Source organism: Perca flavescens, chromosome 7 (assembly GCF_004354835.1).
Source record: "Perca flavescens isolate YP-PL-M2 chromosome 7, PFLA_1.0, whole genome shotgun sequence".
Classification (NCBI taxonomy): domain Eukaryota; kingdom Metazoa; phylum Chordata; class Actinopteri; order Perciformes; family Percidae; genus Perca; species Perca flavescens.
In genome coordinates, this window is record NC_041337.1 from 14152459 (window position 1) to 14164753 (window position 12295).

General features: G+C 40.0%; 1 protein-coding gene across 3 annotated transcripts in view; it reads left to right on the top strand.

The window, feature by feature from the left end:
- Window positions 1–3980: 3980 nt before the first annotated feature.
- LOC114558742 (protein bicaudal D homolog 2) overlaps window positions 3981–12295 on the top strand; it is a 45309-nt gene continuing 36994 nt past the window's right edge. For all 3 annotated transcript variants that reach the window (XR_003692980.1, XM_028582940.1, XM_028582941.1), the window contains exon 1: window positions 3981–4500. Coding sequence is in view for 2 of the 3 variants with exons in the window: in XM_028582940.1 (XP_028438741.1) it covers window positions 4288–4500 (213 nt within the window). In the remaining variant the exon portion in view is untranslated. The remainder of the gene's footprint in view (window positions 4501–12295) is intronic.

Here is a 12295-nt window from a genome sequence, read left to right on the forward strand (position 1 = left end):
GAACTAGGGAGACAGTGAAGGAACCAGTATATTGGTCAGTGACATATATACCAGAAAAAAGTGTTTTTTCAAATATTTCAAATAACAGGCATAAAAATGGTTGACTTTTGTTCTACTAACTCTCATCTTTATAGAAACATATTTTGTTTTTAGATTTTCAATTTGAATCAGAATTTATGTGACAATTTGTTGTATTAGTCCGTAAAATCGTCATATGGTATGACATGAAAATAATTGTATATAAACTGAAAATGGATTATACCTTTCTTAAGTTACTCACTTTATCAAAGTCATTTATCATAACTAAACTGTGATCCATTTTAGTTTTGTGAAAATTAATTACATTTGTGTATTATTTTCTAAAACATCGCTCAATGTGAGACCTATGCCATCGGTCTTTCAACATATTTTCTATTTATTGTGACATACCTTGCTATAAAATTATAAAAATATTTGTGACTTTTGCTGATACTATTTTCTATGTATTCCATGAACATTTTCAGGTTTTATCATTGATAAAGGTATGTTATTTTCACAATTTGGAATGTCACACCAAATTATATAGTGTCACACCATATGATAATGTTGCCATGTGTCTATGCAAACCATGTATTATCCTACTTATTGGTGAGTACTGATCACTCATATGGCAGGAAATATTTAACCACTCTTTAATGCTGGAAGGTAAAATTCTAATTTTATTGATTTATTTGATATTTAACAATAAAACAAAACATTTTTTAATATTGTACGAACCATATAAACATACACTAACGGTCAAAAGTTTGGGGTCACTTAGAAATTTCCATTCCAGACAGAATACCAGCAGAGATCAGTTGCATTGTTTTTTTTAATCAGGGCAGCTGTTTTCAGATTACATTATGTGCTTACATAATTGCAAAATGGTTCTTGACTGTTGTAGACAGAAGTGGCTGAAGAAATGCTTGAAATTCCATGCTTTTTGGTCTAAACGTCATACCCAAATTAAAAGTGGTACAGCTCCCATATACTTTGACACTTAGGGGTGTGCCTGATATCACTGGAAAGGAAACACTCAAGTTGTGTCAGGGTGATTCTAGGCCTTACTGACACAGAGTTACAGAGGCTAGAATGGAGATTTTTTATTTCTGTCCAAGTTATAAATCTGTAAAATTATTAAAATACACTGCTGTAAACACATCTGACAGGTGACAGACAACACAGCATTAGCCACGTCTCAGCTTACTACAGAAAAAAATTCAGAAGCTAAAAGACTCAAAAATGGATTTTATATGAATTCTTTTCTACAAATATGTCTGTGCGTTTTTTTATTTCTATTTGAAAAGTGCAAATAAAAAAGCCAAAAAACTACAAAATACAACACTTCTCAAATACACAAACAAACCCACATCAATCACCTTTCCAATGATATCAGGCACACCCCTGAGTGTCAAAGTATATGGGAGCTGTACCACTTTTAATTTGGGTATGACGTTTAGACCAAAAAGCATGAATTTCAGGTGTTTCTTCAGCCAAACCTTTTGCAATTATGTAAGCAAATAATGTAATCTGAAAACTGCTGCCCTGGTTAAAAAAAAACAATACAACTGATCTCAGCAGGTATTGTGTCTGGAATGGAGTGGAATGGAAATTTCTAAGTGACCCCAAACTTTTGACCGGTAGTGTATGTTTGTGTATCAAATTTCATTTCATTTCAATTCAAAACTGGTCTGCAATATGTATTAATATAAGTAAAACAAACACATTTTTATATCATATAAACCGTGAACATACAGGGTAGCTGAGTGGATCCATAAATAAATCAATTCATATAGATTTCATTGTACATAAGCCAGTCAAATTTGGAGAGAGTAGCAAACTGACTGCCTTACTGAGGTTGGGATATGCCACAAACAACTTCCTGATCTTGATAATAAATGCAGTCTCATGCCCCTCCATACTTATGTCAACAATTTATCCCACATATGGTTTTCCCTCATACTTAAGACAAACTGTCCTTCTGTGTATCCTTCATCTGAAATGGTGGCTGATTAGGCACATGCATACAGCACCTGAGTAGAAGAGCTTCAAAAGGAGAGATTGATATGTCAGTGACACGATTGTCTACAGCGATTGCCATAACTAGCTTCTACTCCATCAAATTGGGTTTGCCCAATTTACAAATATGTAGGGTTTATACTGACTGGGCTTGGGACTCTCTAGTGGGTAAGCTGGATGTTTCTGTGAAGGGGGTCTGCTGTGTCTGTCTGATAAACTAGAAATCTGTATCACCGAATTAAACTAAACTAAACAATAATTGACTGGATAATTACAGCTGTTAGCTTTTGTGATGATGGACCCAAATACATTTTTAAAAGGACAAAACATACATTGGACTTTGTTATTTATTGTTATATCTGCAGGAAATTACAATTCATATCATATGGTGTGACAATCAAATCATATGGCGTGACAGGCAGACATGTCACACTATATGATGAAGTGTCACACCATATGATGTTTTCAGCACTTAGCACAACCTTGAGTCTTGTAGCTACACATTAGCATACTAAAAACATGCTAGCTATAACAAAGCAGAATAGATTTACATGTAATTATGACAAAATATCTTTTACATTTTTATGAAAAATGTGTCACACTAAAAGACATCTGGAAGTGGGACTTTTGTCAGAGTGCCAACAAGATCTGATTTATTGTAAATATAAAAATGGTAACTCACCTCAGGTTGTAAAGTAGAAATACACTGATAGTACTGTACAACCTTGCTAAAGAAGGTCCTCTCCTTCCCAAGGGTGTCAAAACAGTTGCCCGTTCAAATATCCCAAAATAGTGTCACACCATATGATTTTGATTAGAACTGACTCAAAACATAATGCTTGTAATTTGAAACGGGTAGGCTCACAAGTAGACATCTGTATTAATTTTCTGTATTTTTTTGAGAATTTTTGCATTTATTTTTCTTAGTTTTATTCAAGTTCTCACTTTGAGAAACAAGTGCCGGACAGTCACACCATATGAGTTTTGTTATGTTTGGTTGGAAATTGTGAAAAAATGAGTCATGATCTGTTTTAATGTTGAGTATGTTCACATAAAGCATAATGTTATGCACAATATTGAGAAGGTTTTTGGCAAATATATTTTTTATTCATACATGTTTGACACTGAAGACAGCAAAACTGCCATGTCACGTCATCCACCCATATAAACTCTGATCGCTGAATAGCGTTAACTTTTTAAAAATATTAGACCGACGCGGCAGCTATAGTTAGAGTAAATAAGGCCCTTTTATGTGTGGCCCCGGTGACAAAGGTGTGAATATGTTATGCATAGGTTACATAAAGTCTATGGTTACATGTGAATATGCAATGCATTTACCTGATTTTTTTTTTTATTATTATTAGATTTCCGACAGATGGCAGCAGATATACATTTGGCTACTGCTATGGAGCAATCAGTTGTTGAAAACAAACTACTCGGACAGAGATTTCCGTGCTCCACATAAGCAAATAAACAAAGCCTATTGGGAAATGAGTTTAATTCCTGGCGTCGGTAGACCCCTTTCGTTGGCTTCGCGTACTACAAGTACTATATTTCCCGACAAGCACTGCCGCCCTGTAAATGCTGTCCCAGCTGGTTGCGTAGGTGCGTTTTTTTTCTTCAAACGGACCGTTCAGCTGTTTCAAAAAAGCCGGTGCTGAAAAACATGAATTTACCGGAAGTTTATCGGTTGTGCTTTCAAAATAAAATAAGAGAGCCATGACACTGTATGCTGACACTAGGAAATGATCAATAGGGTTTCACACAAAATGTGTTCTACCTTAAATTTATTTTATCATCATTTCAGTACGTGAACAAAGCAACAAAAAAAACAACAACACATGGTCTGATGCATGTTTTCATATTTTTGTCGACAAGAGTTTTATTTTGAAAATACAAACCAGAAGTTGTACATCCTTTTTCTTGTCTTTGCAATTGGTACTCCTGCTCCGGCGCAATTGCTCCAACAAGCCGGGGGAGAGGTGAAGGAAACGCAGGATCTCAACGATGGAGCATTTTTAGGAGATAACGACGAGCTCCCCCGTCGGAGATAACGGAACAGTTTCATCTACATGACCAAAGAAACAAGACCGGCAACGAGAAACCCAAGCGTAACAATCATGCAATTCAAATACAGACGAATTTAAGCAACCGCTTCTTCTTCAAGGTTACACCTCTTGAAGACGCCCCAACATCCCCCTTGTCGCAGATCAGCTGGCGTACGTTGGTTGATCGTCACCGGTACCGACCATGTCCGTTTGTTTGTTGGAGGCCGCGCCGGAGTGGATGCGGGCCGAGATCGAGCGTCTCTCCCGGGAGCTGAGTGAGACCACGAACGAGAAGATCCAGGCGGCTGAGTACGGACTGGCGGTGCTGGAGGAGAAGCAGCAGCTTAAACAGCAGTACGATGACCTGGAGATCGAGTACGAGGCTGTCAGGCAGGAGGTCGACCAGCTAAAAGAGGTAACATTAGGCTGCATTTTAAAATCACAGAATATGCCTTAGATATCATCTTGCATTTCTATGCCCTATACGCATCAACCCTAAAACCCTAACATCACATTTAATTTAGGCGTAACCTTACCCATTTGGGCCAAAACAAATTCCATTGATCTTTTAATTTCTTATGGTATGGTCTAATCACTGGACTATTCTATAGGAACTTGGTTTGCTGCGACATATGGATCAGCCATAAAATAGCTATCTGTCATCCTACAAGGTCGAAACTGCAAGATGAGGAGGGGATGCTTCCTCTGTGGGCTGCATCACACCCCACCCCCTCTTTACTCTGGGTGTCCCCCATTGCACTGCCACCTTTATTTATTTATACAGCTCCTATGGCCTCTTTTTGAAGAAATTCCTGTCTGACTAACAGCTAGTCTAGGCCTGGTGTGTTTTCACCCCCACTTCTGTAATATCTTTATCATGTGTAGATGTACCGACTGTATAGATATCACCATTATTACAGGCAATCATCTGCAATACTTTGCTGTGCATGCTTGATATGGTACATAAAAAGTGATCGGAGTCATTCATTTGTGTCCTGTTTTAAGTTAAGGTAATTTCTTAAGGCATATTTTAACTTTTTAAAATTACATGTTACGATCACATTCAATACCAACACTTTAAGATGTTTTTGAGCATGTGCATTAAATATGTTGTCTAAGTGCTTCTCTGCTTAGATGGTTCCTCCTCAGTGAACGAGAATTACTAGTTTAGTTGGGCGGGAGTAGGTTTGAATTTTGAACCTTCCCGCTCAGAAGACAGAGGGATGATTTAACTTTCAAAGGAAACCAGACGAGTTACGGCCGTTTGGGAATGGAAAGAATGTTGAGTGACAGTTCCAGCTTGCCCTAGAGAGTCAGATAAAGGATGTGTCTGTTTTTCTGCACAGTGGCCGGACTTATTCCCTACTGTTGTGTCACATTGTGTCCAATTTTCTTCACTTGAGCAGCAGTTTCACATTTTACATTTAGAAGTATGGCTGTAGAGTGACGTTAAGCAGACTGTCCTGCCAACAACTGCAGCCTCTAACTCGTTCTGTGCCCCTTAAGCAGTCATGGAAAAAAGCAGATTCCTGCTTTGACACAGGCTTGTTCATGGTTGCTCACATCCTCCTTTGAGATAATGGGTTCTTCCTGTGTCCTCCCACTAGGCCAGACAACCAATGGCTGAGAAAGCTGAGTTCATGGTAAACCCCTTATTGCCCTGCCAAGAAATCTGCTCATTGCCCTCTTGGGTTTTTGTGCATTTCAGTAGAGAGACTCATACAGAGGGGTTTTCAGCTCCCTGCTTCTCCCTCTTCTCTGCTCGTCTTCCAGTGACCCTCTCTCTCTATTCATTGTTATTATTTTTGGCAAGAAGGCCTCAACCTGCCACAGAGGAATGACAGCAAAAAGATCTGAATAGAAGAAACTGTTTAAAAGAATAGCCATGGCAGCAAACTAAAGCAAAAAAAAGCTGGAACATTTGAGAAGATTTTTCTTGGTTTTTTTCAAACCATACAGTACCAGTTGAAGTCTTGTTTAAAGAAGCTCTCATTGTGAGTCTGGTTGGATTCCCAGAATGTGCCTGATCTTTCTTTCTGTCTCATAATGGAACACAGACATCCATCTGTGTGGACAATAAACTCAATTTGCACAAAGCTGTGGCAGAGGTTCTTTCTTTTGCCTTTGTGTTGGGTTATCCTGGTTGTACATCACTGATCAGATGTTACTTTAAAAGACCATAGCTATTTTTTAAGATTATTTTTTGGGGCATTTTAGGCCTTTATTTGACAGGACAGCTGAAGACATGAAAGGGCTCAGTCTCACTCAAAAGCGTACAAATAACAAGGGTTTACACTTTGAAAATACGTGCAATGTGTACGCCAAAGTCAAATTGTGCGTGCAGTAGATACGTGGAGCGCTCCAATTACAGTAATGGAGACCGGTGCGTTTGTAATATAAAGGGACGTGGGACCGTGTAAGGTGGATGGTAGGGGTGGCGGGTAAAACGCATGACTTTTACGTGGGAGATTGGGGTTTGCGTCCCGCGTTTGGCGATTTTTCAGCCTTTTATTTTTATTTTTTTACGATTTTCAGCCTTTTTTTGTTAAGCCGTTTATTAGCGTGTTTTTGCGGTTATGTGGCGTGTTTTTGTGACTTTCTTGGTTTTTTTTTGTTTTTTTTGTTAAGCCTTCCCCAATGTTTCTTCCCTAAACCCAACCGTTTTTTAGCTTGTTTTTGTGACTTTCTTGTGTTACTAAAGCCTTTCCCTGCATTCTTTTCCTAAACCCAACCATTTTTGTTTTGTTTTTGTGTCACGCTGTTCTCGCGATAACACACAACGCGGCGACGCGAGCCGCGTGCCTATAAAACGCACCGGTCTCCCTTACTTCAATTGGAGCGGTACGTCAAAAAGAATTTGACGTACACATTGCACGTTTTTTCAAAGTGTAAACCAGTGTTATTTGTACGCTTTTGAGTGAGACCGAGTTGGAAAGGGGAGAGAGACCTGCTGTCCTTTGCTGCATGTCATTCGCATGCAGCAAAGGACAGCAGGTCGGAGTTGAACCCGGGCCCGCTGCGTTAAGGAGCAAACCTCTATATACGGGCACCCGCTCTACCAACTGAGCTATCTGGGTGCCCGACCATAGCTATTTTCCTCTATCCCTCTACCCAACCTCCCACCAACCCAGCCTGTGTATGAAGGGCAGACGTGATGCTATCACAAGAGAAGTACAAACACATTCTTCTGACATCCCTCTCCACTTCCTCTTTCATTGTCTGTAGAATAGCAGTAGCGGGGAGCAAACACAAGATAAGCTACTGTCACAGCAGGGGCTGAAATTAAAGTTTATCTCAGTGTTCAGTTTCCACTCTAAATCCAAATTTATAATTCAATAGATCACTGCAATTGTGAAAGACAAATATCATATTTATCAGCGTCACATTCTTTTGTCTTTTGCTCTGATTTTTGGGATGTCGTATTTGGTGTTGAAGTAGGGAGGTCAAACTGACCAGTGTGGCTTTGTCTGCAGCTGTTACAAAAGCACACAGTTATTTCTTTGGTCAGCTATAAATGCCATGCTCTTTTTGTTACACATCTTCTATTTACACTGCGACGGCGACAATGTTTGGATGTCCCTTCTGTTTTTCAAGAACTTTGGCAGACTGGAATAGATTGTCTGGGAGATTTACAAAGTAGGATCATCTACAGTGACCCCAAACCTCTCCTCTCAATCCCTTATTGGTATGCAAAAACAAAAAAAGTAAGTTGCCAAGATTCACAGTGATGTAGGCTACATGCTTAGATACCCCTCTTTTGTCTCCTGCTGGATGTGAACACCCAATCAGAAATCATCATGACAGTGAACAAACTGCCCCTGCCATTTAACCAATCCTCAGCCTCTCACCTACCCTTGGGCAGGGCACTTTTAACACAAAAACACACCCCCACATACATGCTACTCTTGAGGCAGGAAGATGGAGGAATTCTGTGCACTGCTGTTGCTTAGTAACAGCACAGCTCTGTGCCTTAATTTGAGCAGCTGTGCATCCTCCTAAGCAGGTGCTGCTATCGGAGTGTGTTGGTCAGTGAATGCTTAGGGATCATCTCACAGCTAGCTAGAGTAGTATACGTTAATTGGCTGGAAGCAGGGTGCAAAATGAACTTCTTTTTGTCCACCAGCCAAATGTCTAGTAAATGATTGATACAGCGTAGTATTGCTATATTTTCCATAACAATAATAGATTGATACAACAATAATAGATTGATACATGGCGTCTGTGTAACAGACAATATATATATATTTTTCAGCAATAAAATTAAAGTGAAATGAACAAACAAAGATTTTTTTTTTAAGATAAAACCAATGTTGACAAAGTTTCCTTTTGGGGACATAATTTGAAATTGGGAAAAATTTGAAGATGGAAAAAAGGTAATAAATTGCAATATATTGCAGTATATCGAGTATTTTTATGTTGTGTTATGGTCATTGGCCTACTCCTGCAGCTGGGACAGTGTCAGCCAACCCTGCTTTTCTACTTCTTCTCACAGGGTGGTACGCACTAAGTGGACTTTTTTTAGTGATAGGCACCATTTTTTTGTAGCCCACTGGCAGAGTTTGCAGTGCAGTGGCCTAACAGAGATCCATCTGCTGGTACATTTTAGTGAATGTGAGTCACTTGGCCCGCTGCCCCTGTGCTGCCTACTGGAGACCTGGACTTGTAACACTGCCAAGAATTTATATGTCCACTTGCCTGATCATGCATTTCTTTGTGATTATGCGACTTTTCCTCAAGGACATTTGACCCACAGTACATTATAGCTTAAGTCACCAGCTGATTGGTACACAATACACTGTTCCCTCTTCAAACAGTGCTCTGATCAAGGCACCCTTGCATGCTAGCCTGCTAGTGAAGATATGAATCATGTAGATTGTAGGGGTGGGGGAAAAAATCGATACAGCATAGTATTGCAATATTTTCTGTGGCAAAATTTATCGATACACATACGCCAAGTATCGATCTTTTATGATATATGTGTTGGTCAGTTTGTCTGCTTGACAATCTCATTTTGCAGCAATACAATTGAAGTGAGATGAACAAACAGAGAAATTTATCTTTTTAGATAAAACAGATGTTGACAAAGTTTCCTTTTGGGGACATAATTTGACATTGGGAAAAATATTAAGTTGGAAAAAAGGTAATGAATTGCAATATATCGCAGAATATTGCAATATGTTTGAAATTGCAATAATATCGTATCGTGACGTAAGTATCGTGATGATATCGTATTGAAAGGCCTCTGGTGATTCCCACCCCTAGTAGATTGCAGAGTACAGTCTCAGTCATATGATGAAGTAGCTCATGACATTATACTACACGCTAGCAGTGTAACAGTGGAAGGTGGTGCTCCCTCAGCTTTTGTTGATATCCTCAAGTTAAGCCACTCACAGGTGACATCTTGTGCCACACCCCCAACTGTTAATGCAGTTCTGAGGGAAGTGCTCGTTCCTGCACATAGTCTTTGCCTGTATAGAAGACTGAAGAGACGTTTGGTATCTTAGGCTTTGCGTTGAGCTGGATGTTCAGCCGTTTTTTTTCTACCTTTCTTAGGTTTGTGTGAATGTAATGAGAACACAGTGGCCACCGAGATGTCATGTCCTATCCAAAGGCAACAGACCAATAGAGCATTCCACAGTCCTCAGTATTTATTTTCTGATACTGGTTCTTTATTTTTTCACAGACAATGACACTTTAATAAAGGCCTAGAGCTCCTCTGGTCCTTGTTGCACTGCGGCGAGTGTCTGAGACCACACTAAAGTCATTCAGTCGCACACTGACCCTGTTCCTCCCCTGCAACGCTCCTATCGGTGTAGCGGCAGCTGTGTTCTGCGTTGTGGAATTCAACCAGGCAGTCGCAACCCTAAATATTGTTAGGCTCAGTAAAACCTGCGTCCTCTGTGCTCTGCTCACTGGCCCTTTGTGTGTTTGTCTGAGCCAACTGGGGTTAACAGTTCTTGGGTGTCACAGATGAAGAGAGGGTTAAATGCCAGCAGAACACAGTGTTTGACAAAGGAGAGTGAGCGAGGCGTTCCATTGGGGCTACATTTGAAAGGATTGGTCACTTTTGTCCCTTTTTGAAATGGCAGATCACTAAAGGATATACCCCAATGTCCTTAAACAAAGCTATCTGGTGTGACTCTAAGCCCTTTTCTGTGGTGTTAAATGGGTTGGATGCTGATTGGATGTCAGTAGAAAATACAAGGACACAAAACCCTTCTGGTCCCTTATATGAAAAGTCATAAATAAAGTCAGACTCATATTATTGGATTGCCACACCATGACACCAAGCTATGTTTCATCAACAGCTGCTCATCCCTTACACGCTTGCATCATTTTTTTTCTCTTTTCACATTTACTTCAGCCATTCTTGTATCTTATCACAACCTCCCAGCCTATCCTAATACCTCATTCAAGTCAGTATACTCAGTTATTGTTTTATTTCACTGCACATTTCTGTGTTTAGTTAGCCTATGTTTTTGCCTCTATCTGTGGCCTAACATATGCTAAACCCTTCAGCATTGTTTGGGGTATTCTTTTATCCATAATGTATTTTGCTGGACCGCAAGTCTGCAGTTAAGGGGTAATCTTTTCTAAATGGCACTAAATACAGTCCCAAATCCCCTACTCTCTGGGCCTAAGAGGATGAATCCCAGCCGCCATGCACAGGGCTTACGGAGGTCTGGGAGTCTGCCAGGCCCAGTCATACTCTGCAGCCTCCAAAACCAGGGACAGGTAGGTGAATATTGGGGTAAGGCTGGACAGAGGCTGTCAGCTGCTCTTGGGAAACTGCCCTGTTCTCCCTGCCCTGGCCCAGAAGCATACTCCAATGGCCGCCAAGCCTAGCAGTCTGTTCTGAGAGCTGGCACTTTTGCTATATGAATCTCAGCCTCAATGACAATGTGCAAAATGATTGCAAAGACCACCCACACAATAATTTTTGTGAAGAAATGTCCACTGCAAAACCGTATTAAGTGTCCAGACAGGCTGGGCTATCTACAAAAAGATCAACTCACAAAGACTAATGTTGCCTTCTGTGACACAGAAGGCTGACCATATGGTATTGCAAAGTAATGAAAGAATTATTCCACCCAGTTTAAGGTATAATGGCCTCACTGTTAATCTGTAATGATTTTAAGGGCTTTTGTCCTTAACTCTGATAAACAAAATACCATCATCAGCACCCATCCACAGTTAAAAAAGAGGCTACATTTAAGCCCTGTTTACACGAAGGGAAGACGCAGATATTTTCCTGCGGTTTGGCCTCTCATTTACACGAAAACCCCGTTTTTATCACAGAAAACAATTATTTCTAAAAACTCCGGCCAAAGTGGAGATTTTTGAAATCTTCGTTTGCATGTAAACTGAGACAAACGGAGGTTTAGGCAGCCGAGAGAGAGAGAGAGGACGTGATTGGTTGCTGTTGTTGCTATTGTCGGGATTCTGATTGGCTAACGTGGGCTTGAGCTTCTCGTTACACTGCCACCTACAGGTGTGGCGTGCTCTTGACTGCATTGACGGCATATATACACGGGTACATATAAACGAACACTTTTCTGAAAACCGAGAGGTTGAAATGTCCGTTTATGAAAATAGCCGGCCACGTGTAAACGTAGCATTACTCTGGAGCATTAGTGGAAGGCTGTTTGAGTGTTACAGGTCTCAGTGGGAGAATTGTTTTTGTCTGCTTGGAATGTTTTTGGTTGTATGCATTAGTGATTTTGCCAACCCGGTCTCATTCAAAATGAAACTTAAGTCCTGCTTTGACAATGGGCAGTGTAGGTATGTAGCAGTTTGTTGGCTGATACATGACTTCAATGAAACTTACATCAAGTTTCTCCCCAGGCCTTATAGATGTTGTTGTTTACTGATAGAAGAACATAGCATTGTGACTGCCCAAATGGAAATCGTATAATCTAATTTTGTGTGCATCATCAGGTCACACTGCCTTTTGGCTGCAGTAACTATGGATGAAGTTATTAGGTAATAATAAAGTGTAAAAATGTAACCCAAAGGTTAGCAGCAAGATGATAAGATAAGATAAGATATACTTTATTGTCCCCGAAGGGAAATTTGTGTTGGACTCTGTCCTTTCCGCAGCTTTAGGACAACACAAAATACAGAAAATATTAACATCTCAATTAAGTGGATGGTTTTATTTTTAGTATTTACTGTGCTTGATCCCCAATATTGCAAAGCCTACTGTACAG